This window comes from Amblyomma mixtum, chromosome 6 (genome assembly GCF_055824585.1).
Source record: "Amblyomma mixtum isolate Tamu chromosome 6, ASM5582458v1, whole genome shotgun sequence".
Classification (NCBI taxonomy): Eukaryota; Metazoa; Arthropoda; class Arachnida; order Ixodida; family Ixodidae; genus Amblyomma; species Amblyomma mixtum.
The window spans coordinates 66812493-66833169 of NC_143017.1; the positions used below are offsets into that span (position 1 = coordinate 66812493).

The 20677-nt window shown below is 46.9% G+C and overlaps 1 protein-coding gene across 6 annotated transcripts in view; it reads right to left on the reverse strand.

Annotated features, from left to right (window-relative positions):
* LOC149339295 (protein turtle homolog B-like) overlaps positions 1-20677 on the reverse strand; it is a 530441-nt gene that overhangs the window by 11776 nt on the left and 497988 nt on the right. For 4 of the 6 annotated variants that reach the window (XM_089548043.1, XM_089548042.1, XM_089548039.1 and 1 more), the window contains exons 8-10: positions 13379-13690; positions 7640-7768; positions 7185-7212 (exon numbers count right to left, since the gene is read on the reverse strand). In XM_089548043.1, the coding sequence (XP_089404169.1) occupies positions 7185-7212; positions 7640-7768; positions 13379-13690 (469 nt within the window). The remainder of the gene's footprint in view (positions 1-7184; positions 7213-7639; positions 7769-13378; positions 13691-20677) is intronic. The other 2 variants (XM_089548040.1, XM_089548038.1) reach the window with 1 other exon arrangement.

Here is a 20677-nt window from a genome sequence, read left to right on the forward strand (position 1 = left end):
AATCTTTCCACGTGTTGACTGCTTAATTTAACAACGTGTATACACGCATGTTTTTGTTGGTGTATTATGTTCGTTCTATATGCAAGTATTCTTGAATTTTCGGCTCCCCCGAGGCACTGATGCCCTACGTTCGCACCAAAATAAAAGCGGATAGCAGCAGTCGGCCATCGGAAGGAACACTAGTGCCGGTGCTTGGCACTAAGGAAACGCTCAGTCGGCCAGAAGAGGTCTTTTAAAACAAAGTTATCGCAAACTAGGCGTACGCCCCATACATACTTCTTAAGTGGTCCCTTGCCAGGCACGAAATACCTATGCACAAAGGATGCACCCACCGCCAAGAACACTGCAGGGCAGGTCTGCAGCATCTTATATCAACTTGCCCATGTTTCTGGCGAGGGAGACACAAAACTCAGCACATAACACATGACGACATGGCCAGCCTAGCAGACCAGATTCGATCAAACAGCGCAGCACAACATGCCATCACGGCATAGGGTAGTTAGAGCTGCCTGCTTTGAGTAGTGTAAGAGAGGTGCACTGAAATACGGCACGCAGCTATGAAGACTATGAAAACGGCCGACAAGAAGTTCCCTGTGCCCCTACTACACATCCCTCCTAATTCCCCACAACGGCCGAGAGCCATCCCTCCCTTGCAATTAAGACTGCATTCATTCAGTCATTCATTCCTCTCATATCCCCTTCTGCCCTGCTGTAATGCTATCAAGGTGATGAGCGTATTAAATAAATAAAAATAAATAAAAACAGCCAGGGCAGAACGATTCACTTCTCCCTATGGCAGTACGCGTTTTTTCGCTACGGCATAAATACAAATGGTTCGCTCAATATTACCAAAACATTATTTTAGGAATCACATTAAACAGCCTGGTACTGTAGGGTCTAGCTGCACCTACGGCTTGAAGCCACTCTCATGACTTCCCTCTCTATTCGATTCTGATTTTGCAAACAAGTGCGTGCAATAAAACCTTCTGACTAATGTGAACATGCCTGGGTGCTTCTTCATTGAATGGGGCAATAAAATTCACAAATAAAAGGCGCCTATGTGTATGGCGTACGTGTCAGAATTATATAATGGCTAAGCAGATGTCAAACTCGTTGAAAGCAAAAGGGTGAGGCCGGGAGAGCCCTTCAATATGAAGAAGCACAGCATACGTCCAAGAAAGTAAACCTTGGCGTTCTGCGCTGTATCATGGCTCATACATTGTAGCAATATCGCGCATGACGTGCCTATTTTTGCTACTGTAAACGAAGAGTAAAGTTAGAAGTATCGGCTTCCCCCCTAAACACAGCTGATTCAGGGGGCGTTCATCGCACCAGAAAGACTAAGCGACGCAAGCAGCCACCTGGCACCAGCGATTGCTTCAATCTTGTGGGGACCGTGCCCCGCTCATCCTCTGTGGTTTGCTTCCGTTTTTTCAAGTTGGTTATCTTAATTAACAAGGGAGGGCGCCGCCGCCGCAGCAACAGGAGCGCCCCGGACTACGTGATTGCTGCGCGGGAGGGTGGGGTGGGGGGGGGGGGGGGAATCGTTCCCCGCATCTCTTCCCGTCCGGTCGTGGAGTATCTACCCTGAACAGCGTGGGAGAACATTCGCCTTTAACCATGCTGGTGAGTCGGACGACCTCGATTCCTTAGCGCGTTTTGTTGCTAGCTGGCGTTATTGTTACAGCAATAAATGCCTGTTTGTGTCAGCTAGAGTCTTGTTCCTTTGTATCCCTCATAGCAAGGCCCGCCGTGGTCGGCGTGCGCTCGGTAGCGTACGCGATCATGGGGTGAGTACGGAGGTTTTGAATTGTGTCAACCGTGGTTAAACGGGCAAAACATATCTCCACTATTAAAACCCCACATCTGGCAGCCCAACGTGGGGCATGCTCTTGGAACATTGGACGACTGTCTGTCCGGTTCAAGAAACACTCTTTGTTTGGATTTGGCAAGTGCTGGGCCTAGCGTGAATTTTGATCGCTGAGACCTGCGGCATGCTTTCTTGAGTGCGAGGCGGGTTCCGCTGTAGCATATTTAAACTTTTCAAGACGCTCAGCACATTTTTCGTCAAGTTTTATCTGGAGTTTCTTCAGCACGAGAACCACTTGGTCCGCATCGAGGGAATGTGCGGCCTAGCGCCCGCGGAATTGCCGAGCCCGTAGCGAGTGAGTACGGAAGCTGCGTTGGTGTTCCGAGTTTTCGGTATATATTTATCTACTGTCTCTGTTTGGACTCCGGCAGTCGCGACTCCGGAAGCCGGGCGGCCTGGTGCCACGGGTGGCGCTACGAGCTCGCTGGTGTTGCAGCTCGGCACCGGGCGCTCCGACACCGTCCGATACGGTGGGCGCCGGCTGCTCGGAAGCTGCTTCGTGCAGTGAGCGGGGCAGGACCACTCCACGGGGCTGATGTCTCCCCGCGGTTGCACGCACGTAACTCTTTTCGGGCCCTCGCTTCGTTTACTGTCAATGTCAGAGTGGTAATTAGGTCTAAGGCTTTTCGGAGCTGCTTGCACCCCGTCGGAAGAGACACGACCACTGGACCGCGGTGCTGAGGGGGGGGGGGGGGGGGGGACTTTGCTGCCCGCTCGTTTTTATGGCCTCGCACGAACTCCGCAGTCTCGTTCAACTCATGAAAGGCTTTATGCACTCGAACTTTGTGTTTGCACATCCGCCCAACACGTTTTGCTAGCGAGTTAAGCATTGGGCCCCGAGACCCTTGCGGACGCCTTTTCCCCTCCAGTGACCTGCGTTAAAGGCATGCGGAGTGCGTTTCGGAAATCTTGCAGATCCAGTGGAGCCACCCAGGCTTGCTGTCCTATGCACATCGTCTCGCTGCCGCCTGCTGCGACGGAGCTGCCCGTGTCCCGTTTGGCGGATCCATCTGGGGCAGCCATGGCGAGACCAGTCAGCAGTCATCTCGGGCTGCTGTTACCCTAACCACGACTGCAGAATACCGGCCTGCGGTTTTCAACCGGTCTTCTCTTCGCTGGCCTGCGGACACGTAGTCCGCGGGCCATATGCGAGTCGTCCCAGCGGAGACCTTCACGCTGCCTTCAGCAAACCGCGGAAGTCTGCGTGGACGGTGTCGGCGTGACCTCGGCTCGGAAGGTTGGGGACCTTACCCCGCTTGCCTTCCGTGGTTTGCTTCCCCGCGATGCGTTTTCCCTAGTTGGTTACATCAACAAACAAGGGATGGCGCCGGCGTTGCAGAGACACGAGCGCCACGGGCGGCGTAATTGCTGCACGCGCGCGCGGGGGGACGACTGGCTTTCTGGCTGGGAATCTCAGAGCGCGCTGACGTTCCGGCGTGATGCTCCACTCTTAGCCAGCGGGGCCAGGCCATGGAGGAGAACGTTGTCCCTTATCTCGTCCCGTACGGCCGTGGAGTATCTCCCCTGCCCTAGCGTGGGCGAACATTTGCTCGTTACCGTGCTGGTGGGTTGGACGACCTCGATATTTTAGTGCATTTGGTTGCTAGCAGGCGTTATTGTTTTTGTAACAATACATGCCTGTTTGTGTCAGCTAGAGCGTCGTTCCTTCGTTTTCCTCAGAGCAAGGCCAGCAGTGGTCGGCGTGCACCTCGGTAGCGTACGCGATAACGGGATGGGGTCCAGCGGCTTTGAATTGTGCCGGCCACAGTTAAATGGGGAAAACGTATTTATCTTCCCAACTAAAACCTCACAATCTTGAGCTTTTACGACAGACTCCTGTTTGCGTCACAAATAGGAGACAGCAGTGCGGTCTTGTTACCTTTGCTGACATCGTTAGTTACTGCTCTGTTTATTCATGCGTTGACATAGTTTGTGGCAAGGCGAATATCTGGGTATGCTAAGGGGATATAATCTGGGGCTTTTTTTCAAGAGCTTATTTTAAAGATTTAAACATCAGGATAACAAGGTTTGTGAAGAAAATGTTCCTTAGTTCCAACTTTTTTAGAGACATTAAAGATTATGAATTCAAGGTTTGACTGCTTTATGCGACGATGCAATATATCAATCAACATGAACGGAAGCCGCACGTGCAATAGACACAACCGTTTCATAATGCCCTCCAATTTTTAACTCATGTTATGCCTGGTTGACATCTCTCCATCTTCTTCGCTCTCTCTGTTTTTATTTTTTGTTGACATATCTGGCCGTACATATTGTTAAGGGTGTTTGAGAAGTTGAGATGAAGAGTTTCGGAAGCATACTTCAAGCCGGTAACCTTAAAAATTTTTCAAGTATGCTCGTAACAGTCAAGAGAGCAAGGAAAATGCCGTGCCAACTTTGAAGGAACAGTCTGGAACAATTGTTGTTCTGAGTAAAAATTTATTCTCCGACTCTAGCTATGTCGACGTTCGTCCGGAGAGCAAAAGATGCATTCACGGCTATGAAATTTTAATCTAAAATATTCGCAACAGTAGATTCAAACTCATGACGTCCTTTACCAAAAATGACGGGTTGCCCCCGTTTTGAGGTGAGTGGCGGTGTAGCCCATCCTCTGCGATCTATTCCCAAAAACCGGCGTCGACTCACGCATTTTTACTTTCGAAATCGGCAGGTGACGGTGACACCTGTATTTCGGTATTAGAACTTTTGAGAGAGAGAGAGAAAGGAATTTTAATGAGGGAAAGGTGTAACTTATAAAAGCTGCGTTGGTGACAGTGTATCTTTGTGATTAGAAAACATATACCCTAACGATAAAGGCGAACTTTTGTTTGCCCTCATTGTAGCTTTAAGGCTACCATTACTGACTCGTTCTATAAAATGTTTCTTCCTGGTATCCCTCGTAGGTAATACCATGGATATTTTAAGTGACTTGAGGCTGCTCGACCACAGCAATAAACTCGTAACCTTTTGACAAAAATTCAGAGATGACTTTGTCTTCACAGAGTGAAAATGTTGGGAAATACTGAGTACTCTATGCTCAAAAAAGAGACCGACAAATGGAGTACTCTCGACAACATACTTAAAGCTAGACAATGACTAGCACCCTCTCAACTTGCGAGGCGTTGTCGTTGACCGTAAGTACTGCTGAAATGCTCACTGACGTTGAAAACACGGAAGAGGTGCAGGCGAACATTGAGGCACTGCGTCCACTTCTTTGCTCTGCGCATATGAAATACTACTTCACGTGTATCGCACGATTCAGTTGCGGCAATATTTGAGTGCCCCGTATTCATGCCGAAAGAAAGGCTACAAATGCTAACTTAATTGTCCCGAGTTGAACTTATAAGTACTTAACGCTACCGGAGTTTTATTTTTGTGCACAAAAGGGTTTCCAAGTGCTTAAAGGGGCACTGAGGATTAGTAGAAGATGGTCTGTATCGTTAGGGTACCGTGTTCTTATCACAGATACATCTCTCGCAGAAAACAGAGCGAACTATGAGACATAAAAGTTAGCAAAACGGAATACAGATACCGCCATAATCGACATCGATTTTATGTGCGTAGATCCTAGAAGGCAGGCTACACCGCCATCCACTCAAAACGGTGACAGCTCGGACACTTTCGGTAAGGATGTCCCGAGTTTGACTCGACGGGCGAGAAGAGTTTTAAATCTAGTTTTCTCCTCAATAAATGTGCAATTTGCTGCTGTACAAACGTCAACTTACACAGAAAGAGACAAATAATTTTCTACGGAGCAAAGTATTTGAATATATTTTCCGCAGTGAATTAACCTTTGCAGTAATCAGTGAGTGATCGAAGGAAACTGGAACCGGCCCAGTAGTGTTAACAAACATCCAAAATGTGAAACTAACGCGATTTTTTCTATTTGTAACCTTAAAGCAAGGAAACTTATCACAATTCTGGACTATATTAAATAATGCGTGCCCCATTTTAGTACACAGCGTACAAAGTAGGACGTGGAAATTGATAGAGCCCCCCAGGGACCAGAAGGTGTGTTGGCGATGGTAAAGAAACAGAATGCAACAGATTTTACTTTTGACTTGGTGCATCTCTTACGCCGAGCGCGTGTAGGCCATAACTGTCTTGTCTCGCGAGAACGCTGCAATAGTACGCAAGCTGAGCTGGTGCTAACGAACTAGGAGCCAAACATATGAGTTTTATTTGGTCGCAGTAACGGTTCGCTGATACTTTCGCTATTGTGCTAGTAGCTCCTCTTATCTGTCGGCACAGATGGGCGCGGGTAGACCTTAAGCCAAATTCCGCAAGCGGGCTTGGTCACATATCTTCACTTTAACTTTGAGAGAAAAATAAACAAAGCAAAAGGCAAAGTGATACTGCTTTACAATACCATGACGGCACATCTCCCGCTTCAAACGGGCTAAAACCAGAGCAGGTGAGGTTTCGAAATCGTTCCTGTCCGCGCTGTGGGGCTTGACTTCGAGTGGAAGCACGGCTATATTGGCCGGCCAGACGTGCTATGTGAAGAAGCCCGCTTGCGAAATATTTCATAAGGCTGCCAGTCAATAACTGGCATGTGTGACATGGCAAAGCAGTCTTGAATTCCGCTCCTCGTTGAGTGAAACTGCGCAACGCTGCCGTGCTTTTGTCATGCACGGTATACGGTCGCGCATTGATCAATGGATTGCCGCTTTTGGCATAATTGTTTTGTGCTGCAGGTTTAGTTTGCAGCATCAAATAATCTCAATTTTTAAGGCGCGTTCCTTGAGGTGAATACTGTAAAATATATACGGGGGCGCATGAAACGTCATTCCGACGACAATATGCAATCACAAGCCGGTATGCGAAGGAAGCATGCCACCGCTCCACACAGAAATACTTATGAGCTTCACCACATTGCATATTTGAGATGCAGCAAAGCATGCAGGCTCGCAAGGATGCGAAACTGATATCTAGAAGAGGCATGTCCCGGAGCATCTTTGCCGTGGAGCAACAATGGCGGCAGTCATCATCATCATCAGCCTGACTACGGCCACTGCAGGGCAAAGGGCTTTTGAACCATGTCTCTCCAAATAACCCTGTCCTTTGCCAGTTGCGGCCACCGTATCCCCGCAAACTTCTTAATCTCATCCGCCCACCTAATTTTCTGCCGCCCCCTGCTACGTTTGCCTTCTCTTGGAATCCGCTCCGTTACCCTCGGCGATGTCCTGAACTATATAACTTACCCAACAGCGGTCATTGATGTAGTCACTTTTCTAAGCGGGCTTTCATTTCAGTTCTGCTTGCAATGTGTTGCACAGGTAAAACATAAGCAAAGAAGCATTTGTTCACTTACTTGTCCTCCATCTGCTCTTTTTCAGCACCTGAAGTAAGAAAGCATAAGTGGTTACAAAAGCAGTTCTGTTTGCCGTTCCATGCATTTCTAAGCACAATAAAGCGATTCGAAAATTGCTTTAAAAGAGGGCTCCGCTGTCTGCATTGTTCTTTAAAAAGTTATTTTTTAACAGAATTAAAATTAAGTCATTTGCAACAATATTAAGTAGCCTTACATTAGGCAAAATTCTTTTGAACAAGCTACTTTTGGCGGAAGAGCTGATTTGAGGTATATTTGTTAGGATTAAAATTGGTGCACCAAGGAAGGGGGGATGCCGTGGAAGCTAAAATTTTATTTCGAATTAAATATATCTTGTAACATCTTATCACAAAAAGTACAAAATAATAATCCCTCCTAACCATGAGTCAAGCGCTGTCTGAACAGACAATAGTAGATCATATAAGGTAGTGTCGAACCTTTGCTTCTTCCATGCTTCTTGCATCGTATGATGATAATGACGACCACAGCAGCGATGACCAGGGCGATGACGATGCCAATCAGGACTCCTAAAAATGGCCGAATGACGATCATCCCTTGAACACCTGCTGTTGCAAATACACGAATAAAAAAAGAAAAGCCGTGCAAAGGAGTGAGTGGTTCTGAACGCGTTGCAAGAGCATTGTCTAGTATTCCAGAAGTTGAGGACTTCATGATACACTTCTGCAATGTGGGTTAGGTGTATGGTAATAGAAAATATAGTGCCTGAGACGATGTACATTCAATAAATAAAAAAAAAATACATCTGTGGCCACAGGGTGCTACTCAACGTAGTTAGAAAGAAAGAAGTGTGAAGAGAAAGAAAAGAAAGTTTTCGTAGAACAGCCTGAGGACGTCATCATCATCATCATCAGAAAAAGCCCTGGAGTCGCAAATGGTATAAAGGGCGATTTGTTGGCAGCGCAAGTGCTTATGGAGAAATGGCGCCTTTGGTGAGTATTCTGGTGGCAGCAATTTAAACTGCTTATCGCAAACATACGATTCAATGCGCAACCCTTAACCCTAAATCCAGCTTGTGGTGGATTTTGGGGCATTTTAGGCTTGACCAACCAGGGTATTTTGAAGTGACGCAGTCATCCTACTCAAATCCTGTACAAGCAAGTAGTAAATCACTCAAAGTATGTCGTGTGACTAAGTGAAGACATTTTGGATACTCCCAAGTATCCAAGTGCATTAGCTGCGCCTAGAATAAATGATTTGGTTTGGCTTACGGGGATCAACATCCCAAAGCGATATATATATTAGCTTTTAGAATTTCGAAAACGTGGTTATCCCTGGCGTTGTGGCCCAACAAATTTTGGATATTTCAACGAGTTATGTGCACTGGAAGGCTTGCTTTGCCTGCAAGCTTCTCGAAAACGCATGTATTTTGGTGCGATGTAGGCAAAATTTATTTTTTATGCGAAGCATATTGCTAGAGCTACCACTCATGCCGTCGCCGTGGGACCCCCATGTGACACCGTGACGTCACACCACGTGACATCGGATGAGAGAGCCGGCCTCCACCTCGCGCCGTCGCCGTGGGACCCCTAGCCGTCACACCCGCGCATTCTCGCGCATTTCGAACGCGCGTTCACACTCGGTGTAGGTGAAACGCTCGCTCCACCGGGCAGGCAGACGCGGCTTCCCTGGCAATCCAGGCGCTCACCCAACGCGCGTCTCGGGGTTAGTCGGCGTTCCGCTGAAGCCATGCCGTTGTCTTCCCCCAGGACGAAGGCTTCTAGTGGTTGTATTAAAATGACCAAGTATTCAACCAAGGAAAGCCATGTATTACCAAGCCTAGCCACTAATATGCTTCGCATTCCCCAGGCTTAGCCAAGCTGAGCCTCAGCAATTTTTATTTACACAGCGCCGAGGGTAACCACGTTTTCGTAGTTCTAAAAACTGATATTGAGATTGCTTGCGGGGGGCTACACACCTTTCAATAATTTAGGAGCCTCACAGTAATAGTTAAAAAGTTAATACAGCGTTAATATACAGTTAATACAAGTTAATACAGCGCTGTATCGTCTTGTCTTTCTTCGTCTGTGTCTTAGGAGTGCGCTGTATTTTCCCCCCAAGATGAACTACCAACTAGCCCACTCTTCAACCCTTAAAAAATTAACTATTCGTTATTAGTTAACCAATTTGCTAGTTACCACGTCTTAGCTGTATTCTGACGTACTACACCACTGAATGTACTATGCCGAAAAAAGCGCTCTTCTAACTCAAAGAGCGGATTTTTAAAAATTGTGCGACATCTCAAGTGAAACGCCCTGTATGTTAGCGCCCGCTTTCCCTCTTTCCCTAATTTATGGCTATTTTTATACTGAGCTGCTAGACCTGACCTAGCTCTCGGTTAAAAGAACGCGGGCTACAAAGCGAGAGTGCATATCAAGGTCCCCCAGCTTTTCAATTATATGGTTCCTTTTTTCCATGAGCGAGAAATTCAATGCTTCTTCTACTAGTCAGGAGTCAGTTTTAAACTCTGACAACTAAAACTGAACCGCGACACGTGCCGAAAAATCGTTCGCAGACAAAGAAGATCGCCCGAGTTTCACGTTCCAGTTTCGTTGCCTTGGCTGGAAACAAGAAAAGTCCTGAGCTCGCGCGTACAGGCCACAAAAACTGATCGAGTCCGCTCAAAACCCATCGCAGCGTAGTGCGTGCCGCCAGTTCTAATATGAATATTCAAGTTACGCAAGTCTTTGACATACTTGCCCGTTTGACATAATCTCTCTCGCGAGCGCTTCCATCTCAATTTCAATTTCCCTCGTGTTCATTCGCGTGCTCTTGTTTCAGCGCAAGATTGTTTGCGGTTACTCCTATAAACACGCGCCGGATAAAAGTCTGTCAGATCAAATTCGGAATTGTAGCTTCGATTTCTGACCCGCCAGTGTTGCGCAAACGTTGCTTTTGGCTCTCATAGCAGCGGTGAAATTCAAGTCCGTCCCAGAGATGTATGTAACCGTAGACGAACATACCCTGGCGGTATGCGCAGCAACAACGGTGACGAAACCGTGCCTTCAGACGTAGCAACGAATATCGTCAATTTCGCTTATAAAAATAGCTAACCCTCCCAGGCGAGACCCCCGGATACAGTGACATATTTATTGAAATAGAAGGAGGAGGAGAGTACACGCGAAATTTCAGGTACTTCTTGACATGCCTGCGACATTCGTGTAACATGTGACATCAATCTTAACTTATAGCCGACCTTTTTCGTTGAATCGGGCCCAGTCAAGCCAAATTTGTATTACTTTTGTCTTCTTTACTTTGCCGTCTGTGAACGCATAGGTGCCAAAATAAACTTAAATTGACGGAAATTGAGTTGAATGAAGCCAACCTAACAGGCCACGCTGTTGTTTTTGAGTCGAGTGAGGCCCCTCGTATGTCGAAGTCACTTTCGCTCAATTTGTTAAAAGGGTCCTGATCTCTGGAAAGAATACACCATCAGAGCTCACCAGAAACTGTCAGCAGTGGGTCAGCCTGCACTAACGAGATTTTTTTGCTTTGCAGCAGCGGACACGATCTTCGCCTATTTGAATTTTATATATGCTATTCGATGTGCTGAGTGGAACGGCTACGGGAAGAAGCACGCCAACGAAGACCTTGGCGAAGCGCATGGAGTGCACTTGAACGGACGCTATTCAGCAGATCCTGCTGACCGTGGAGCAGCCATACATCGAATGCTCTTTAAGTAAGGGCGAATTTATGGGTCACTCTTCGAGGAGGCGGTGCCATTTGAATCCCACATTTCTTGGACTTGTTTCGTCGAAAAATAATTATGGTTCAGCACCCCCCTCCCCCTTTGCGCACGTTCCTGGTTAAAGCGTAATCAAACGAAAAATATTATGGTAGAAACTTATGCCTTCCGGTGCCGATTCGCAATACAGATCTGGGGAAAAGAAAAATGACGTTACCGTATGCGCATAGCTTCTTTTATGCCAAATTGTAAAGAGCAAATAAATGTAAAACACAGATGTAAGTTCAAACCCCCGCACTCCCTGCATAAGCTTCCTTCTGCAGCTGTCCTTTCTCATATTTGAGGCGATGTTTTTTTTTGGCAGTTATGGCGGGCAAAAAGTGGTAAATGGCGACTTATTTTACTGCCCAACTTAAAATCGTAGCATGGTTCTTGTGCCCGTAAATACACGTTGATCTTGTAAAAAGTTTTAGCGCCGCAGACACACAAACGAAAAGACAAAGGGCGCGCCCCCCCCCCCCCACACACACACACGCACGCACGCACGCATGCACGGGAGTTTTTTTTTTTTTTGCGACAGTTTGTGCTTAAAGTTTGTACAACATCGAGCAGTACCAATTATACCAAAAGAACCTCTAATGAATCAGTATGTGTAAATTGTTATCGATATAAAGTTGAAAAATTCAGCGCCCAAGCAACCGAATTCATTCAAACTTTTATAGGGACACTGAGGATAAACTGAAATATGCGCATATCGATAGACTGCCGCATTTTAACGAAAAACACATAAGTTGAACTGCCGCCGCGGTGGCTCAGTGCCTATGGTGCTCGGCTGCTGGCCTGAAAGACGCGGGTTAGATCCCGGCCGCGGCGGCTGAATTTCTTTGGAGGAGAAATTCGGGGCCCGTGTACTGTGCGATTTCAGTGCACGTTAAAGAACCCCAGGTGGTCGAAATTTCCGGAGCCCTCCACTACGGCGTCTCTCATAGCCTTAGTCGCTTTGGGACGTTAAACCCCATAAACCAACCAACCAACATAAGTTGAACTGAAAACTTAGTGCGATGTCAGTGCACGTTAAAGAACCCCAGGTGGTCGAAATTTCCGGAGCCCTCCACTACGGCGTCTCTCATAGCCTTAGTTGCTTTGGGACGTTAAACCCCATAAACCAAACCTAAACCAAACCTGAAAAACTTAGGTCAAAAAGGAAATCCAGGTGTCGCCATTATACCGGCTATTTTCGCAAGCAAAGTGGTATGCGTACATTGTATGCGTAGGAGGCCTGCCGCTGATCCCTGATGCTAGGCTACACCGTCATTGAATTGCGAACGCTGATCACGGAGTTTGAATCGAGTGGCGGGAAACTTTAAAAATCAGTTTTGTATTCAATAAATACGTCTTTCGCTGCCGAACAAACATCGACACAACCAGAAAGATCCACATAATTGATTTTCAAAAAGAACAAAATTTGAATGAATTTAACTTCGATATCTTTTAAAGAACGCGAAACCTGCTTGGACAATGAATTCTTACGCGTCAGTGCGACCGCATTGCACTTTATACTAAAAAGCTGACGATTAACTTCAACCACTTAGGCTTATTCAACGTGCATCGAAACCTCAGCGTACGGGGGGTTTCCCTGTTTCGCATTCGTCTAAATGCATCCGCCATCGAGTCCGTGTACTCGTGCCCACAGCTGAACGGCACACAGTCAACGGATCTGAGCCACGGCAGTGGATGAACGTGAAGACTGGAGCTGAAAGAAGCCTGAGCTAGCGTCTGTCGAGCTCAGTATGAAGGAGGTGCCTGCTCCTTTTAGGGTAATAAATTATAGAATTGCCACCACATAGGACCAACTATGGTCAGCAAAGTTTTAAATACTTAATACCCTCTCTTCTAAATCAAAGTAGAGAAATTAACATTGCAGTGAAAACTTCTTCAACCAGAGTGTTTAAGAGAGACTTAGTTAAATATTTATTTGAGCAATGTTCTACTGTTTGATATGTTTTGATGAATTCATGTCTCAATACTGGTGACCTCTGCCCGATAACACTTTTCAGTTTATGAATACATGATCCCTTTTCGTACAAGACCTTTGTGCGTTGTTTTACATAGTGAATTATGTCTGATTTGTTGATTAGTTCTATTACTGTTTTGCTTGAAGCATTATGTGTTTGTTGTAATGCTCCTTTATTAATTCTGTATGTAATGCTCTTTTGCTGCTGTATTTGTAGTTGCTGCATTTGAATTCCCAAGGTTCAAAGTTTGCGTTTTTTGTTTTGAAAACTGCACTGTTTCCGAACTAAGTAGGGGTGTAGGGACCTAGTCTGGTATACAGTACCTTTTGCCTTTGATCCGTTAGCTTTCTGTGCATATAAAACTAAGAAAAAATAAAAATGTAAATGTGCCACCACGACTGGGCGGCCGCGCAACTAAAAAAAATTCATGAGCGTTTGTGCCCAGAAAGTTTGCCTACCGGTGAACTTCTCTGCGGGCCTGAGCGTGTGCGCCATGAGGACGTAGGGGGCGCTGCGGCCTTTGCTGTTGCCCGCGTACACGAGCACCCGGAAGGTGGCGCCCCCTGGCAGGCCGCGGGCGATGAAGGCGGCTCCGCCACCGGGTGTGCTGGTGAGGTTGGCCCTAAGGCTTCCGGAGTCTGCGTCGTACAGCTCTGCCGTGAAGACGGGCGCCGACATGCCTCCGTCCCAGGGACCCTCGATACACTCGAGTGACATGCCTTCCTCAGTGGCGTTCACTTGGGAGCAGTTGATCACCGAGTCCGGGGGCCCTGAAAGCACGGTGCCGGGCAGCGGTTATGGATTTACTGACGTTGGCAGTAGAAACGCCAGGGAAACTTCGAAAAGAAAAATGACGGACATTCACAGCAAGCGAAATCGGAAGTAGAATATGAAGAAATACACAGTAAGGAACGACCCGAAGAGTGAACAGACATTGCCAAAGCGAAGACAGCAGCCGCGAAAGCTGAGTGGCGATTTTGTTGTCTTGACCATGTCCAGAAATAATGCAATTGTTGGTTAAGACGAACTATAAATTAACAAAGTATAAACAGAAGCCAACAGCCACAGAAACCAAGGGGCACAGGGGATTTTTTTTTAAGTTATTTATTTTGTGGTGTTGATCAATTTAGAATAATACTGAATATGTTATCGTTTAAAGATAACTGATTAGAAAAGCAGAAGAAAAAACAACCACCTGCCGCCGGTGGGATCCGAACCCACGACCTCCGAATTACGCGTCCGGTGCTCTACCTCTGAGCTACGGTGACGGCTGTCAATTCTTCTGCTTTCGGGGGTATTTATGTTTACAAGTAACCTAACCTTGAGAGTGTTCATCAGCGCCACCCACGTTCATAAGCGGCGGACGTAGAACGTCCTGAGTTACCGCAGGTGTGACGTAGAACGTCATCGAACGGAGAGGGTGGAAGCTGCGTGAGAACCCTCTTATGCTTCCTAAGGCGTCAAGGCTGCCAGAATCGAGGCCCTCGCTAAGCAATTAAGCAAACAAGGGAAGGGGATGAGGGGCTCGTTTTAAATATGACAGAAGCCAACAGCCACAGAAACCAAGGGGCACAGGGGATTTTTTTTTTTAAAGTTATTTATTTTGTGGTGTTGATCAATTTAGAATAATACTGAATATGTTATCGTTTAAAGATAACTGATTAGAAAAGCAGAATAAAAAACAACCACCTGCCGCCGGTGGGATCCGAACCCACGACCTCCGAATTACGCGTCCGGTGCTCTACCTCTGAGCTACGGTGACGGCTGTCAATTCTTCTGCTTTCGGGGGTATTTATGTTTACAAGTAACCTAACCTTGAGAGTGTTCATCAGCGCCACCCACGTTCATAAGCGGCGGACGTAGAACGTCCTGAGTTACCGCAGGTGTGACGTAGAACGTCATCGAACGGAGAGGGTGGAAGCTGCGTGAGAACCCTCTTATGCTTCCTAAGGCGTCAAGGCTGCCAGAATCGAGGCCCTCGCTAAGCAATTAAGCAAACAAGGGAAGGGGATGAGGGGCTCGTTTTAAATATGACAGAAGCCAACAGCCACAGAAACCAAGGGGCACAGGGGATTTTTTTTTTTAAAGTTATTTATTTTGTGGTGTTGATCAATTTAGAATAATACTGAATATGTTATCGTTTAAAGATAACTGATTAGAAAAGCAGAAGAAAAAACAACCACCTGCCGCCGGTGGGATCCGAACCCACGACCTCCGAATTACGCGTCCGGTGCTCTACCTCTGAGCTACGGTGACGGCTGTCAATTCTTCTGCTTTCGGGGGTATTTATGTTTACAAGTAACCTAACCTTGAGAGTGTTCATCAGCGCCACCCACGTTCATAAGCGGCTGATGAACACTCTCAAGGTTAGGTTACTTGTAAACATAAATACCCCCGAAAGCAGAAGAATTGACAGCCGTCACCGTAGCTCAGAGGTAGAGCACCGGACGCGTAATTCGGAGGTCGTGGGTTCGGATCCCACCGGCGGCAGGTGGTTGTTTTTTCTTCTGCTTTTCTAATCAGTTATCTTTAAACGATAACATATTCAGTATTATTCTAAATTGATCAACACCACAAAATAAATAACTTTAAAAAAAAAAATCCCCTGTGCCCCTTGGTTTCTGTGGCTGTTGGCTTCTGTCATATTTAAAACGAGCCCCTCATCCCCTTCCCTTGTTTGCTTAAAGTATAAACAGTTATTTTTTCTTTGGTTTCTAACCTAATTCCTCGAGGGCTAGCAAACACTAGATGCGAGTCTGTGCTTGAAGCCGCAGCAAAATTCCAGAGTTTAACCTTCTTGGGTTAGTGATATTCGGCGCAAACTGTCAAGGTGTCATGCCACAATGAGGTCAACCAAAATGAAGAAGACGAACCCAAGAAAGGAAGATCAGAAGCGCTGTGCCCTCCGGCTTGTATCTGTGGTTGATTCAATCAAAGGTTGGTGAAGACGTGTTCTACCGTCCCTGTGTCCTGCACTTCTTTTTTTTTCAGTTCGAACAAAGAACTATCCTTCCAATTTTCTGTTTTGAAAAACCCCAACTCCGACCGTTCGCTATAAATAAAAAAAGAAAAGAAAATTAGTACGGTGCCATCAAGGCGAACCTTTTTGAGCAAGTAATTTAAGCAGCCAGTTTAATATCGCACCGCTATGTACTCTCGACCACTTAATGCGACCTCTTACCAGGCTCTTTCCGGCGAATAAAATGTTTTACAATCAAATCAAGCACCGGCTATTTCAGTGTTGCCAAATGTCCACGTCGAAGCGCACACAGAAAAGAAAAAGAAACGAATTAGTTTAAGACTGGACACAGAAAGCAGTTTTATTTTCTTGCTTTGTCTGAAAGCATTACAAGGTCACATCATCTCAGCCACAGTCGAAAGTTGTATTACATTAGCCTACATTAGCCCTCCAGCATGCATTTCACTCCGCCTTGGTCATCCCCTGCAAGTTGCCCGTCCACAGACTCATAGCGCAATGTTTGCTGCATCATTCTTCCCTCGCTCAGCCAAAGACTGGAACGGCCTTCCACACGACGTCACTGCAACCACCTGTCCATCCTCATTTTCGAATTGTGTAACTGCCATATTTAACGAATAACATATTTGTACATAAAGGCTGATTCTCTCTGTACCCAGCCCTTATGTAATACCCCTTAAAATGAGTCCATGGTAGAGAGAGGGTGTGGTAGATGGTCCTTGGCGATCACAAAATGAACAAGGGAGGGGAAAACCTCAGGTTGCTTGAGCCAACGTTTCGACAAGGGGACTTGTCTTAAGTCCTCTTGTCGAAACGTTGGCTCAAGCAACCTGAGGTTTTCCCCTCCCTTGTTCATTTTGTGACCCACAAAATGATGGTATTTAAGGTAATAAAGTGAAGTGAAGCGAAGTATTTTGTGTTGATCATATTACAAGTTGTTTCTTTGGGGTCCAGTACAAATCTTTCTACCATCGTAATGGTTTTTGCGCACTTCATTTCATGCGGTATTGATATACTTATTGGAGACCACATTCAAAAATTCGGTAATTTTGGGGCATGCTACACCAACAACCTACTCCGAGAATAAAGGGCATGTCTGAATGCGTAAGCTGCCTTTGGCTACTAGGTACAGTGGCGAGTAAAAAAAAAAAAAGATTATCACTAGTGACGTGCCATCGGAGCGGCAGATAGCAACGCTCGGCGCTGCGGTTACGAATACGCCGATAACAAGAGCTCCAGGTGTGTTCTCAAAGCACGGCACCGCGCCAGCCACGCATGCGATTTTCGCCGCTCCAGTGACGTCATTGCGCTGATCTTTTTACTCGCGACTGCACTTGGTAATGCCGAGGTTGTTTGCTCTAAGATGTCCATGATCGCTTCATTTGCGAAACCTGCATCCCAGCTCTAGCATCAGGATGGGGATGCCGAGGTGGTTTATCTAGATTTCTTAAAGAGGATTTTCCTTGCTAATTTGGTGCAGATAAAGTTCCCTCATTTCAAATGTCAACAAGTGTTCCGATTAGGAACTCCGAAGTCTGAACAGCTATAGCCACTGGGTTTTGGAAATGTTTAATGATCCTCCTTTTAACGTGCCGCCGAGCATCTTGTGGAGTTGTGGCGAATGTATTCTGGCGTTTACTCTGAACGATAAAAAATCTATGTAAAATGTTAGTTAAGTGTTAGGTAGGTACATAAGCTTAAATATATGCAATAATGTTTGTGGGCTACGCACACGACATCAGCTTGTTCTGCAGCGCTGAGCTCCGAATTGCTTGAGAGATTCCGTTCATGACAACAATGCTAAGACACCTCACTCTCCTCCCTTCGTAGTTTGCGAGTGGTGAACTTTAACACTAATATTTCTCCCCGTGGCATTAACATACCAAGCTTACACATACCACGACATGCTCGCATATCGACGCTAGTCGGCAGGACAATTATGCCGCGCTGCAGTGACGGGATAGGGAGACTGATGCTGGATGCCGGCATTTTGTCGTTGATCAGCTTTGTACTTATAGTCACTCTAAATATCTTTCGCGCGCTAACCACCATTTTCAATCTTCCCTCCTCATTATTTTCTCAGATTGGTTCATCCGGTACAAACCTCCGAGCGACGAAGACAATGAAAACAAAAAAGAAACAGGCGTTGATTATATCTGCGGTTAGGCCTAACTATTACAGAAGCTGCGGGTAAAGCTTTAGCGTCTAAGGGCACCAGGAAGGCACATATGTCATTATTAGGCACCGTCCTCATTAGCCGGCCAGTGAATGCCTCCAGAGTAAGAAGCAGTAGAACGCAAGCGTTTAATAAAAGAAGTGTACACGTGGTCGCTTTATTTTACCGTTCGAGGCTGAGGTTCTGAGCTTTACGTTCATGGTCTCGTTAGACTCATCGCTCTGCTCGTACGGTGAAATGACTTAATTACGGCCCTAACTCAGGATAACGGCCGGTCCCATACGTCCAACTGAAAGCCTAGCAACAGTCCCCAGTAGTAAGGCTAACCTCAGTCCCATATCTTGCATCTTCGGGCGTTAGGGTCAACGAGGATACGGACTGCCTTGTTATCTTCTGTGTTTTTGTTTCTCGATCGCGAAAACTCCTCCCCCCCGCGTTTCACAATACTCGCGCGAGATCAAAGTTTACTCCCCGCCTAAGCCCACAGCGCTCTGAGAGGCGCCCACGAGAGCACAATAGAGACCTGCACTAATGAGCGGAGCAGGCTTTTATAACTCACCGCCACGCGCCCCGCATCAATGCCTCGGGCACTGCAAAAGTTTCCCTGCGCTGCCGTACCCCCCCCCCCCCCCCCCCCACCTCTCTGCGTAGTGTAATGCTCACCCCTGCACCCAGGAGCTCCGTACAATGCAACAGCGGCAGTCTGCAGGCAAACACCGTCTCTTCCTTTTGCTCCTACACTGCCATCTCGTAAGACTCTCGGTAACTCCCGACGTACGTGGTTGGTTAGTAAAGCGCCCTCCGGCGCCCCAGTGTATGTGGAGAGAGGTGAAAGCGTTCAGAGAGAGGGGAAGTAGAGTCGGGAGAAGGGCGTAGCTTGCAGCTACAAAAGTACAAAAAAAAGCGTGCACCACATATACCGCCTTGGACGACGCCCCCGGCCTGAATATGCGGAGTCCGCTCTACGTGAGGAAAGGGAGTGCAGTGAAACGGGAGAGGGAGAGAACTGAAGTGTTGACGAAAGAGTAACTTTTCATGACCTTTGTTTCAGGCGTGCGAAGCGCCTGGTTCGCGCTGAGAGCTGCGGAAACAAAGGGCTCCACTCGCCGTACACGAAATGGGAGGCGTTTCGCGAGCGTGCACGCGACAAATCCTCAGTGGCGTTAAAAAGGTGTCACTCGCACCGCATACGGTACAGGCGCCATCTCTCGGTGACGCGTTCGTCAGAAGCTCCTGCAGTCTCGCATAACCACCATTCCATCGCCTTCTCTTCCTCCCCCCCCCCCCCCCCCCCCCCTCCACACCGCTTCCTTCTCGCCTCTTCCTCATCTTTTACTCCGTTTTCATAGAGCGGTGCTCGCTTTGAGCCGGGTGCTCTAAATTTGAGCGCTTATATAGCACGCGTCGAGATTACACAAAAGACTCCGCACTCCTTAGTAGCCGGCCTGACAGTCTTTTTTTTTCATGCTCATTTGCGTTCACTCAACTTTCATTTTCTTCGCTCGTTCACCTGCGCTGATTCGCGGATACCTTTAAATGGAGAGGCTGGCTAACTGCTCGTCTACAAGCGCTGCAGTTCAAGAAACTCTTTCTTCATTCCTCTGTTCCGCCCTATTTTACGGTTTTTCTTTTGCATTTTTTTGTAGTTATATCATTCCTACTTGAGATGAACAGCGTTGTAAGATAAAAGAAATAAAATGGAAAAGAAATCCTAGAAATGCGTAATCTTGCCTTGCAGTGCTCCCTAGAATTGAGTGCTTAGTGTCGCAAGAAGGACGAATAAAGATAGAAGAAAAATAAAAAAATGGAGGAATGCAAAGCGCGCAGCCGAAAACGAAAAGGCGTAATAGTTGTGCGCGCGCCCTTGAAACTGTCGCGTCAACACCTTTTGTTCTCTTTTATTTCGTCTGGGCAACACGAAAAGATTTTGCCACATCTCTTCCCTACCCCCTCCCCATCAAAGATGCCAGTTGCTGTCCGTCTTGAGCTGGAGTTCTGGAAAATTTGCAGTAACTCTGTGGGGTAGGGACCATAGACGCATTTTTCGCGTTTCGTCTGTCGCAACGCATTAATCGTTTACTGCAACAGTTGAGCGCCAGCGCTCTATTACTCTGAATAACGTCTCGCAACACGACGACTTGGGGAATAAAGAAAACGAATTTATGCCGACCAGTTGCGCCGTGTAGCGGTCGGAAACTGCCACTTCACACCGCTGCTTGTCTCACCGCGAAGGAATTCTCCGACACAACCAACGAACCGCGGTCGCAAAACGACAGGAAAAATGATGAAATAAATAAAATAGTGCGCTTTCTTACAAGACAGTTAAACGCTTCTGCAACGTCATCAGCTATGCGCCGGACGAAAAGCGAAGGCTCGATGTGCAGAGAAAAGAAAACAAATAAGAAAAAAATAAGAGTGCGCGACTGAAGACAGGCTGAGAGGAAAAATATAATTCGGCGCAGAAAAAGAAGAAAAGTGCCCATGTTTCGGCGAATGAACGCACACAGAATTGTGAAATGCGAGTTCCTCGCAGCTCTCCGGAGGAAGATGCTAGACGCGCCGGAAACTGACGGGGGAGGGGGAAAGAAGCGGGTGGCCAGAAAC